This window comes from Morone saxatilis, unplaced genomic scaffold (assembly GCF_004916995.1).
Source record: "Morone saxatilis isolate NCDOM2014 unplaced genomic scaffold, NCSU_SB_2.0 Contig18, whole genome shotgun sequence".
Taxonomy (NCBI): Eukaryota; Metazoa; Chordata; class Actinopteri; family Moronidae; genus Morone; species Morone saxatilis.
Window position 1 is genome coordinate 18494234 of NW_023339740.1, and position 13385 is coordinate 18507618.

The window sequence follows — 13385 nt, forward strand, 5'->3', positions numbered from 1 at the left end:
ACAAAGCAAACAGAGAAACAGAATATGAGAGAGAGAACAGAGAGACAGACAGATGGGTGCTGGAGAGTTGGTGCAAGTGAGCGAGTGTAACGAAGAGAATTAAAAAGGCAGCTCAGTAAACTGGCGTTAAGGTGAAGCTGTGTGGTTTGTATACGGTTGCCATGCAGAAAAAACATCATTTCTGTGCCACTCCAAAGTGAGTACTGCCCTGAGGCTGGCCAACCCAACCCTACGAATGGCTCCACCATTGTGTATTTGAGCACAAATATCAAAATTTTAACATTTGAGCAAATATTTGATATTAACTGCTACTCAAATATTAGTCAACAGTAGGCAGTTGTAAAATCTTTATTGATTTTCCACTTGTAATGTTGAAGTTGAGGCATGAATTACATATTTGTGCTCTTACACACTAATGTTGACTGATGGAAATTTAAAATGAACATAGTTTCATTTACTCTGATAATGTAAACACCATAATTACTCCAATATGAATTTGACAGCATAGTAACACAGAGTGACAGAATTTCACATGATGTGACAACCTTATTACCCTATTCATCCTCGGGTATCATGTGCTTACCGTAGCCACTGAGTAAGACTCCTTCATGCTACAAACTATACAACTGGAAAAGGCGGGGCAAAAACCCGTAACAGCATAAGCATAAGCAATCTTTATTAAATAAATCCAAATATTTCTAATATAAAGATTAAAAAGAAAAAACAACCAACCAAGCAATGACAATATTGTCTGTGTGAGTCACTAAAGTAAAATGAGTGTCACGTTGTGTAAGGCTGAGTTGCTGCCAGCCCCGAACACTTTACCATGTGAAGAAGGAGGGAAAGAGATGACAGGGTGACAGAGAAAAGTGCACAAAGCAAACAGAGAAACAGAATTTGAGAGAGAGAACAGACAGATGGGTGCCGGAGAGTCGGTGCGAGCGAGCGAGAGTAACAGAGAGAATTAAAAAGCCAGCTCAGTAAACTGGTATTTAGGTGCAGCCGTGTGGTGTGTATACGGTTGGAGGAGCACTGATTAGAGTGGGCCTGTGGGAAACGCATACATGCTGGTTTCCACTTAGCCGTGAAATGATTTCATACATCACACTCACAGTAAAGACACATAACTGCATTTACAGTATATGGCAGCTTGGTGCAGGAGCATTTATTTAGTTATCTTTTTTTAGATCTGGTTACTTTAAACTTGTAGCTCAAAAGTTAGTAATGTATAGTAGTAGGAGAGAAGGGTAGAAGAGAGCGTCTGTGTGTGTATTTCTATACCTTTTCATGTGTGTTAACGAGTGACTACAATCTTAGAAAGAATTGATGAATTGTTTGTTAATTTTGGTCATTCTTAATAATAATAATAATGATAATTAAAGTACACTAATGGTCTATCAAATTTCATTAGTTTAAAAATATGTGCGATACAGTCCATAATAATGGGGTGCACCAAATTTAAGAATAAATATTATAGTTAAGAAAATAAAATGCATTTAAAAGACATTTAAAAGAACTAAGATGAGAAGAATGATAACACTCTCATGTCTGTACTAAATATGAACTTACAGCCAGGAGATGATTAGCTTAGTGTTGCATAAAGGCTGGACTACTTCTTGGCTGGGTGCAGTTACTTCCTGAAATCTCCACTGGTTGTTTGGCAACCTTGTGGGGACTCCAGGAAGTTGCTGCCAAGAAATAGTCTGGCACATAAACCCCCTGCAAAACCACAACATGTCAACATGTCAACATGACATGACATGTGTTATCAAATGAGCTTTACAGGTGCTGGTTCGTAGACTTTGTTACTTTTGGAAAAAGCCAAGCTAGCTGTTTCCCCCAGTCTTTGTGCTAAGCTAAGCTAAGCTAATCTAAGTGGCTGCTGGAGGTTACTTCTCATGTAACTCTCAGTTTGACATTTCCAAAAAGTCAAACTACTGATTTAATAAAAGAATGTAAGAATAAAAAGCATATTATAATTATTAATATTAGCCAACCAATTTCTTGACTCTTCCCATTTTCTGTACAAATATGAGCTCTACAACAGAAACTAGCAATACTACACATTTTCTTAAACTTTGTAGAGTTTACATTAGATCCAGTAATTTCAAAAAAATAAGAGGACTTTCTATTTTTAAACTGCTGGAAGGCAGTCATGTGAGGAGTAGCCTCATATTATCTATACAATATATTCCTTAAGTTTAACAGGGACGCTACGTTTGAAAGAAGAAAAATCAAGAATCTTTTTTTGATCCTTTTTTCCTGAAGGGTGTTCAATCTTCATGCCAAGGTATCTACTGCCAAAATGATTGGGTTTAAACTTCAAGCATACCTGTGCGTCAGAGTGAGCTTCATACTGAGTGGCAGAGCCAGAGCTCTGGTCGAAGGTGTACATCAGCCTCAGGTCGTCCTCATGGAGCTCATGGCCGTCCACCATGATGGACCCTTAAAGTTAACCACCATAATTTTAAAATGTTGTTCCGTACATTTATGGTACTGAACATAAAATGAAACATCATTATATGGCAGCATTCAATATAGTTCACATATTCATACAATAACATGAAACCCTACCCTGTTTCTGAACCACCATAAATTATACAGTCCATACAAATGTCTCCATTAAAAGTCAAACCATACTCATTTTATACTCATTAAAATGTTTGCTCCTACAAATATTAAGATTTTCCTCTTGGGTCGGGATATTCTTGGTAACAATCATATAGGACAAAATTATGTGATGGCCTGAAGAGTTAATCATGAAAAATGTTTCAGTACACAATCAGTTGGGGTGACATCTAATAATGAAAGTTTTTGACCTTAAGTGATAACATTTTTGTAACATAATAATTAAAGTGGACAAATGAAACACACTGATTTTCACATCTTTCTCTGTAAAGATCTAAAAGGATCCTCAATTCTTGCTCTTGAGATTGGTAAAAACTAAAATACCACCAGTCTGATAACAGACAATGAAGCATTCATGCATTTGAAAATTACTGATTATTAAGGACCATTATGATTAAATCAATGCTGGCCACAAACTTTATTGCAAAGTTAATGATTAACAAGTGTTTAGCGCCTGGCTATTCTCTTAATGAAATCTGAATAAACTGCCACAGATTGTGTAAAATGAGTCTTTATTTGGCTGTGTTCGTCTCTTGAGAAGGATGCTTGAAAAGGCTTCAATTACGCCCAGTCGCACTGAATAAAGCGTTCACTTAACTCGCATGCAGGCCGAGGCTTTGTTTTAAATTAGCTGGGGTCTGGACTGGTATTTGCTTGCACTTTGAGATTCCTTACATTGCAGTCTTCCTGGCCACATCCACACGAGATATGAGCTTTTAAACAATACAGCGAACGCAATCTAGTCAAGTTTATATCTCCATTTTGCCAGTGGCAGCAATTACCCATGTCTGTGTTCTGACTAAAAACCATGACCATGTTCTCCTCTCCTCTTCACTTCTCCGCACCCAGAGGCTGGGTGAAACAGTCACTCTGTTTCTATCTAATCCTATTCCATGCTTTGATTTCCTGTGTCCCTCCTTCCTTTCCCTGAACTTTTCCACCTTCTTTCTTAACCTCTTTTCTTCTACCTCGTCAAAATGATGGGATCAAAAGGTACAGGTGAGGAATAATGAGTAATACAACCAATGGCCATGAACCCACAATCAGTTTCTGGCCACCCTCATAGTCTAAATTGGAACAAGATTTTCTGAGTCATGGATGCTGAGCTAGAAATTGCTCAAGAGGTTAAAAGTGGACTCTCAACTGAATGGGAGCTGATAGAGAGCGTAGTGTACCTTCCACTAACTGACTGATCAGTTAAAAGATAAACTCTAAACTCTCCCCGTTGTGTTACCTTAGACAGAGTCAGGCTACCGTTTCCCCCATTTCTTCCAGTCTTTGTGCTAAGCTAATAACTGGATGCTTGCTGTAGCTTCACATTTACAGTGTTGATCTTTTCCTTTAAACAAAGATAGGCGATACATTATACAGTTTAGCCCCTTAAAAGCAAGTTTTGTGCGATGAAACATCACATTTCGCCTGTGATCATAAATTAATGAAACAGTACCTTGCAGTACACATTTTCATCTGTGAGTTTTCTCTCTCCATCATTTTCCACCATCCTACCCCACATCTATCTCTTTCCTTCCATCACTCATCCTCTTTTTTTCCTTCCAATTGGCTAGACTTCAAACATCCAAGTGATTGGAAATGTTAAGTTCCCACAGCCCAGCTGACCTCCACTGCTTCCTTCCCCAGAGACTCTGGGGGCTCTCCTCGTCTTTCTATAATTGGAGAGACAAGATACCTTGCACTGCTTTGATCCGTACTCGAGCTCTGATTATAGTTTCAGAAGGGTTAGGGTTTGCCTTCTGAGGATAAACTGGCCGTCTGTCTGTGCCCCACTTCACTGCAAGGATTCATAGTTGAGTTTTTGGTGAAATAAATATGATTTCAACACAATAAGTGGCAATTGTGCAGTTGTGTGAAATATCCTGATGCTAACCTTCACTAATTATTTGGTAAACAAAATCACTGCGTACTGATTAGGTCATTGGTATGTGTGGTCACTTGTATAGAAAACAGTACACGTGCAATTTTTAAAGATACAGTTCGTAGATTTTGTGTCACGGAAATACCTGTCTTCTGGAAGGCCTCTAGCTGTTCGCTGGTGAGCTCTTTGATAGAAGCAGTGACAGCTTTGAAGGCTCCCTTTAGTCTCTTGCCCAGCACCATGTGGTCTGGCTCAGCTCTCAGACGGATACCATACTTGTCCTTGTCTGTTGACAGTGTTAACTGTCGCACATTAAGCTCCTGGAGGATGAAAAAAAGACACACACGTCAAGGTAATGTCACTGTCTTGTAGTTGCTTGTACAGTGTTAATATCCCAAGTATACTGTACCAGGGTTATTACTTTTGACAAAAACAAAAAAAATGTAAAAAATTAAACTGTAATGTGCACTGCAAACTCACAAAAGTTCAATTAAATTATGCATAAAATCGCTTTTAACACCCCATGTTTTTATTACATGCAGCTATACCATTACATGGCCAAAAGAAAACAGATAAAGCTCTCCTGCCAACACCGCAGACGTTAAAGCACCAGTGCAGGATTTAACTTACACACCTACACTCTGGTCCCTAAACTTAATTTAATTCAAAAAGTAAAAACTTTAAATACCCCAGGCATGTACTGTTGAGAGACAATCAATGATTGATTACAGAAAGTCCTTCGCTCAAAGAGTAAGTCAGCCATGATATCAACCAGTAAGTCAGTCAGTGAGCCATTCCTCCTATTGAATCCATACTTCTGCCTTTCAATATGTTTTATTCTTCAATCTAAATGGAGAGAGAAATCTGTGATCCAGTCATATCTGGTGAAGCAATAGAGATACTAAATTTAGCCATACTGACAAGCACCCTGGCCTGACATGCACGGCTTCTTTCAGTCAATCACACTGAAAAGTTGACTGAGTGATTTCTAGCATAACTGACTTGCTGACAGAGAGCACAGATAAGCTACTGTAGTGGGCTGAGTAATAAACGTCAGGCCAGCGTGGGGTTGAAAATAGTTGGAACTTGGGTTTTGAGCTGAGCTTGGTTAGTGAATAAAGGAGTGAGTTGATGCAAAGTGCACAAAAAGAAGGTCTTTCATCTTGAGGGCATACGTATATGGCTGTGTGTCTGTGTGTGTATGTGATAACTTAAAAAGTAGAAATATTTCACAGCAACTTGAGCTCTGCAGAAACTCTGCCGACAGTAGATTCATCAACAAGCTTGTCAGCCAAAAAATGTAAATGGCCACTGACCATCAACACTAAATCCCATTATGTGCCTATACTCCTTCCTCTGGATGTTAAGAGAATTTGTTAAATCCATGTTTTGCCTCAAGTAATAGATAATAAAAATCTAATCAGCATCGCACAGGATTTACCCCTGCTTTGTATGAAATGCTATATCAAGACGTCAGTACTGGCCACTAAAATGGTCAAACCTGTGAAAAATGGCGGTGCTAGTATTGGTGCCAATAGTATCCGCTACTCTAGTCTATATATCAGAAAAGGCTATTCTGAGGGGTCTCAAGTTAAGCTAAATGCTTTGTTACATTCTGTAGAAGTCAAATTAAAAACTGTAATTACTTTAGACATGTGTTGCAAATGGCTGATCAAAAAAATTAAATTCACTCAGAGAGTAAGTCAACCATGAAATCAACCAGTCAGGAAGCCAGTCGATAACGGCAATACTAATTTTATTTTACTATAAAAACAGTCATTGCATAGAGGTTTAAAGAGAGCGCGGTCCTGGAACAACAGAACTTTGTTTACCTATCTGTAGGTGCCCAATTGGTTCATATTTAAAGCGGAGATTTTTAGTTGATCCTGGCAGCCCCAGTGGACAAAAGCAGTAGCATTTCCACAGCCTTTTTTTAATTGATTTTAAGGGGAATCCAACTGAATCCAACCCGGTGACAGGCATTAAGAATAACTATATAGAAATAGCCAACCTTCTTGCTTGCTGATGGTCTCATGTGCTTATATAGGTCATATAGAGGCACCAGTACTAAATTAATATCTCCTCCTCCTTGTAGTAAGTTTAAGTAGTGGTAAAATCAATTTAAATCAATCACAGAGAATTAGCTGTGAAACAGTAATAATTATAGAATAATAATAAAGGAATCGAGGAAAAAGCAACAATAAAAGGGTGAATCCAGACTTAATCTACCTTACTTTCAAATTCTCAGTTCAATTGAAACTACATCAGACCAACATTGTAGTAGGAGTTTGAAGGTTCTTCCCTGGATTGCAGGACCTTAGCCTGCTCTCAATTCTGATCAAATAAACCTTGTTTACTGGAAGGAAGCTAGAAGTCGGAAAAGGTTAAATGTTTTCCCACCAGAAATGAAACGGAGTGAGAGATAAGAAGTGGCCTGAACTAAGATAAAGCTTAAGGGACCCAGCAGAAGGTTGCAACAGTAGCCCTTTTCACAAGTGAACCTTAATCTGTAAATGTTCTGTCAATTTTCCAAGTCAACATTGTATGGGAATCGTAGATGCATCAGTCATTTCTCAGCTCGGGACCCGGTAAGACTATAGTAGGAACAAAAGCAGCCACATCCCCAGATACAACATGCAAAAGGTTGAGATGTTCTTATTTAAGACATTTGTGGGGTTATCTGAGTCAGCCGAGGAACTTATTGAGTTTTGTTTGTAGAAAATCAAACCCAAAGACAAAGGGATAATGTCAGTTTAATGGCTTCCTGCACTAAAAGGCTATGACAATTAGTCTGTCTAATGTCTGAGTGGTAATTCTCCCCAGTCTCTCGGACAACACCTGAATTAATCTGCACTTTTGGCTATATAACCATACAACGATGCTGCTTTCACAAAAACTACACCTGACATTGCACCTTATGTCCTTGAATATACCATACGTTGTATGAACGTCAAAAAAAACATCCAGCTTACCTGGAAAGGTAAACTTACAGAGCCACAGCAGTAATGTAGGTTCTACATGTGAAACAAGACCTACAGTAGAAGAGCTATGTGAACTGTAACGATTACTGTGACTATGAAGTACACAAACAGATTAAGTGCAATAAAATGTTTCCGTGCGCTGAAGGAAATAAAAACATACTGCTTGTGGCTGCACTCTATATTTGATGAGGGGTTTGTGTGTGCGGCATTTGGAGCAGATCAAATGTGAAATCATTTTCCAAGGCATCTGCTCCACCCCCTTTTAAATTAACCAAGCACAGATTTTAATTACAGTTTAAGATAAAAACGGCATATGAAGTACTTCCTCTATCCTACACCTCCCCTATAAAGTCAACATACTGGCTTTGGAGTGACAACAAAGTTCTAGGTGACGTTTCTCTTTGACTTATACATTTAATAGTGCTGATCAAAGCATGATAAACAGAAAAAATAGGGAAACACTTTAGATGAGAAGATGAGCCTCTTGCCTTGAAAGAAAACACTGGTATAAAAGACAGTTTACTTACTTCCAGGATGTATTTCTGTAGAGACTGGATGTCTTTCAAAGCCTCTGGGTCCTGGTGAATAACTATCACCTCCTTCAATGGGTACTGAAATACACACAAACATTACAATTGGTCAGTAGCTCCAATAAACAAAAGCAGTGTTGTTAATTTAACACGACAACAAACCTATACCATACTAGAACTTGTGCACAAATATGACAAAACCACCTAAATGTATAGGAGAGCTACAGGAATTCAAGGTACATAAAATGTTAAGTGTGCGACTGATGCTGGATACCAATATTGATACTTGCAACATACAAAAATCTCATAGCACTACATTAAAAAATTCTTGTTACCTAATTGGCCGACATCGCTACATCTAAACAATAAGCCAATATCAGCCGATATACCGCCTGCTTCCTTAAGTTTTAATTCACTGTACCTCTTACACTGAACTGGAATAGATAAAGCTGATGATTCACCTTGACGGGCAGGGTCTTCCTGTCTCGGATCACTCTGCCCAACTCAATCACAGACTGCATCTGAGACACGGCGCTCTCAATGCGCTTGTCAATCACACTCTCCCTGAAAAACAGAAACACGAATAAAGGCATTTCTGAGTATCACCACATCAGAAGTAGTCTTACAATTTCATGGTTTGAGAGCAGTTCGGGTCATACTGGAGGGGACATTTAAGTGCTGCAGCAAGAAACTCCTCCGCCTGGTGGGACTTTTGCAATAGTAACGAGTGCCACCTGACCAAGCTTCCTTCTTATAACAAGAGGATGTAGGAAATTGCAATTGCATTTCTGATGAAAATGAATATTAGCGCATGACAAGGTTAGTACCACACCAGCACACATCTAAATAAAGACAGACTTCATAACCATCAGTGCCAGAGTTTAACTCAGGAACATCCGCTAATAAGGCACACTAAGACTTCCACCACTGAATCCAAATTAGAGCTGCACAGCCACTGATAATCACGCATAATAGCAATATTAGCCCCAACTGTCTGCAGGAACATAGACTGTGTATGTGTGTACGTGCACAATGCCTGTTCATTTACTCCTGCGGTGTGTTCCTCTGTGTGTGCACACAGCAGTGGAGTAAAATGAAAGAGGAGAGGACGCCAGGGACAGCCAATCATTTAATGAGTTGATTGAGGAGCAGCTGTTCCCTCCACCTGATTGGTGGCTGACCTTTGGGAGGGGGTGAAGTAGTCCCATTCGACAGCAGGAAGGACAAGCGGCTAATAAAGGAGCAGCAGCACTGAGTGCTGCCTAAGTGACAGGGGGATTATATGAACCATTACACAAACTATTTTCCTTTTGCTAAATCAAACGGATGTTTAATCATGTCAGAACTTTTGTATAGTTAAAGATGATGCAATTAAGTTTGGGCAATTAGAAATTCCTCCAAGGCATTTCAAAAACTGATCAGCCACCAAAGCACACATTTCACTTCAGTAATTGAAGAGAAGGGACAGACATGATCATATGTCGTGAGCAACATCCATTTGCAGAGCTGGAAATCAAGACAGTTCTGTGTGGGTATTTCTAAGTCAGTGTTAAAAGTGCAAACACTCCCATCACTCTCTAAAGAAGACCTCAACAGTTTCACCCTAAAAATACAAACAGAGTTAGACTCATTTTAGAGAAGAGAGCAGTGAACTTGAGGGTGGCTGTGCACAGGGATTTCACTGTCTTGAATCTGGTTGTTGGTTGGAACTGACTTTGTACCGCTGTGGAAAATGCATCATCTGTGATTCACTTTTATCACCCAGAAACAAAGAGCCTTGCATTTGACACATGAGCAGGCAGATATTTGCTTTTGAGTGGTTTCTGAGCCGATTCTTAAAAGAACCAATTGATCCCTCAAAACACGTATAATATTAAATATTAAAATGGGAAAGTTAATCAGAGTGGTGGAAGGTAGCAAACAGCCAAAATGAAATAAAAAAATGGGTAAGACACAAAAAGAACAGCTGCTGTGAAGGCTGACAGTTATCTAGAAACTACTGTGGACTCCGGAGCTTCAAAAGCTTTAACTCTGAGGAGTTCAGAGTGTTATACGGTTGGGGTAAAGTAAGGCCATGCACTTTGGCTAAGACTGATTAGGCTGTGGATCAGCAGTGGATATCCTGCGAGAAAAGGGGCTAACACAAGGGGGGGTTTGCTGTGTGAGCCGCAGGGTGACTGTGTGGCAAGAGTGGCAGTTTTTAAACCAGATGACCTTGGTTATATTCAATTGGTTGAAATCCGGCTTCAGTAAGTGTCCGCACTGCTGAAGAGTCATTGAACAAGACATCCTATTAAATCCAGGGATGCTGCTCTGTAGCTGATGCTGTTCTAAAGCAGGAAAAATAAACAAGCGGATTTCCCTACAGAGAAAAATGAAAGCTATCATTACTAAAGGATCAATCAATGTCACCTTGTGAGCTGAATTAGACAGATCCTGATGCATCTAGTTCTGTAAGTATACTTTATAGATTGAGTCATTCAAAGTTCCTTTTTAATGTAAGTGGCAGAAGCAGTCCATGTCAATAAAATAAAATAAAAGTTTTTATTGAAGAATTTTTCCAACCTGACTTGGGGCAGCATGAGATAGTGGATGCTGGTGGCGTCCTTTTCTTCAACAGAGGCGGGGTCGATGAGGTGGCGAAGATTTTGGTACATCATCTCTGTAATGAAAGGTGTGAAGGGAGCCTGAAGGGAAGGATGGAAGAAAGCGAGTAGACATGAGAGACAAAAAAGAAGAGAAGAGGATTTTTAGATGCTCTGTACTGTAGTTAGTTAATTTACATTTTTTGACATAAAGGTCTAAAAGTCAGAAGCAGCCATTAAGTCAGCATAAAAAACACATTATTACTGTAGATCTTTTTCCTCAAATGGTGCAAAAGTTCAAACAGAATTGTGCCAGAATTGAGAGTGAGGTTACTTCTAATGCGATTCTCTTCCATTTCAACCACAGCTAATTAATTTGTATAGCTTACAGCTGATCTTTATTGATCTGGGTTAGGCTAACTGGTTCTTAGCGTGCCTCTCGCCTCACATGCAAACACATCTTCAATGTGTTATAAATAAAAACTCCTACTACTCATGCATTATTCATAGCCATGCAAGCACACACACACACATACACACACCTCTTCATACCACCATTATTTCTTTGTGTCTTGCATGCACCAAAGTAAAACCTCACCACAACAAATCTCCTCCATACAGTCTCTTTTCTGTCTCAGTCTCACACACACTGACACACAGAAACAGCATGACTCACCATCAGCCTGCACATGGAGAACAGAACACTGAAGAGGGTTTCCAGCGCCCACAGGCAGTCCTCAATGCCACTCTCTCCCTACAAAGTTCACACATGCATCAATATGGTCAGTCCCTTCAGAACAGTGAAAAGACAAATGTGCCCTAGCAGACCTCAGCACATGTATCTCCAATCCACATCAACCAAATGCTGACCAGGAGGGCCACAAACTGGTGGCTATAATGTCCACAGATGGAGGCTATGATGAAGAGATGAAGAGTGGTAGCTTAAATCACGTTTTTTATTTTAAAAAATTAATAATTCATGGGCTTATCCAAACAACTAAAAAATAAAAATAAATAAGAAAGATACAGATACAATAAAACAGATGATGCTGCTCTTNNAAGAGCAGCATCATCTGTTTTATTCACTCATGTATATAATTACCAGTATACTTTTGACTCAACAGATCCTATTACTACTTGTGATTGTCACTCCTGGGACTCCATACATTTAAATTATAGGCTATATATCAGCTGCTGTCAAACACCTGCACGAGGTATTTTCCTAAATAAAAAAAAAACATTAACTCTATAAACAAGCGCTGATTCAGAGGTTTCATCTCACCTTTAGACGACGTCTGTTGGTCCTGACGTACCAGTTGGTGAGCATGTCCACAAACTTGACAAGGCGAGGCACGACAGTGTACAGGTGGTAAACTGCAATAAGAAACTACTATTAATTTATCTAAGCTAAATATAGAAACAACGTGAATAGGTTGCCAGATGGGATGGATTTTAAGATATGAAGTGGTTATCTTCTCAGCCAATGTCCAGAAAAGAATAGTATTATGTGAGTTTGGGTCTGTCTCACCTTCCATCTCAGCCTTGAAGAACTGGATGAGGGACTGTGTGAACGACTGAATCCATTTGTCCATGATGTTGTCACTCTGCTTTGCCGTGTTTTCATTGTAAAGGAACTTAATGTCATCCTCCTAACAAATAAACACAGTTAAATGAAGCATTAACACAAATGATAATTTAGTGCACTCCTCTGACAATTTGATTGGACACAGTATCACTGATGTGATGCAGCTGAAACCTGGGGCTAAAAAAAGTGGTCATGGACAGTAACTGTAGAGCTACTCTTTGTGGTGAACAAAGTAATTTCCTTTTTGTACCAAAGATTACCTAATAAGTAATTGGTTAACAATACTAACAAACTGCTGTGCTGTTTTTTGTAGACTAGGAATAGCTAAAGGAATATTGTAGGAGTTGTGGAAGTAATGACCTTTTATTCTGCTCATTACACATGTACCTTCTGTAACCTTTGTACGTTCTGCACCAGGAAGCGATAGGCATTATACCAGGGCAGGAAGACATCCTTCAACACGTCTCGCACTCCCTCCTCTTTGAAACGCAGGTTCTCTGCTCTCACTACGGGAGAGTTGATGAGGTACAGCCTATAAAAGAGAGACAGTGCAGGGGTTGGGGAGTGTGGCAGGATTGATTATGAGTGAGTGAGAGCATACGGTGTGTACAGCCAGGTATCAACTTAAATGTGTGAATGTATGAGGCTGTTTACTGTATGTGTAAGTGGGCCGACACAAATAAATAATGCGTGTTCGCGTTTAAGACAGAGAGATGTAAAAACAAAACAGCAGTCAGAATAAACTTTGCAAAACTGTGCAGTGTTGCCCCAGTTAGACATTTAAAGTGACTTTAAATGCACTATACAGAAAGGTACAATGCATCTTCAACAAGAGTGTTAGAGCTAGACAACTTGTTTAAATGTCAGTAAAACAAAATAATGATTCTGAAGGCGACAGCACACACATTTTTGTAATGTAGCAAATACTTTAGTTTATCTTGATCTATGCAAGATTAGCATCTGGGTCATATTTCAGTATCTGGAAAGGAAAGCTGTGAGGATGACATTTTCTTAATGCAAAGTTATTCAGCTGTCAAACTAATCTGAGTTGCCGGGCGCCCTGGTAGGCTGCCCCAGTACCAAGGGCTGAGTCCTTGCTGCAGCAGCCAAGGGTGTGACTCAGCTGCGTGTCATCCTCCCCTCTCTCCCCCCTTTCCTCTACACTCCACAGCTGTCACTATCGATTAAAGGCAATAAAGGCCC

At 39.5% G+C, this 13385-nt stretch overlaps 1 protein-coding gene across 1 annotated transcript in view; it reads right to left on the reverse strand.

The window, feature by feature from the left end:
* Positions 1-13385, reverse strand: part of iars1 (isoleucyl-tRNA synthetase 1) — a gene marked incomplete in the record, with an annotated part of 42627 nt that overhangs the window by 9066 nt on the left and 20176 nt on the right. Inside the window, 8 exon segments of the mRNA XM_035661636.1 lie at positions 2333-2445; positions 4647-4821; positions 8010-8093; positions 8474-8576; positions 10578-10699; positions 11274-11351; positions 11880-11971; positions 12126-12246. Coding sequence (XP_035517529.1) covers positions 2333-2445; positions 4647-4821; positions 8010-8093; positions 8474-8576; positions 10578-10699; positions 11274-11351; positions 11880-11971; positions 12126-12246 — 888 coding nt within the window.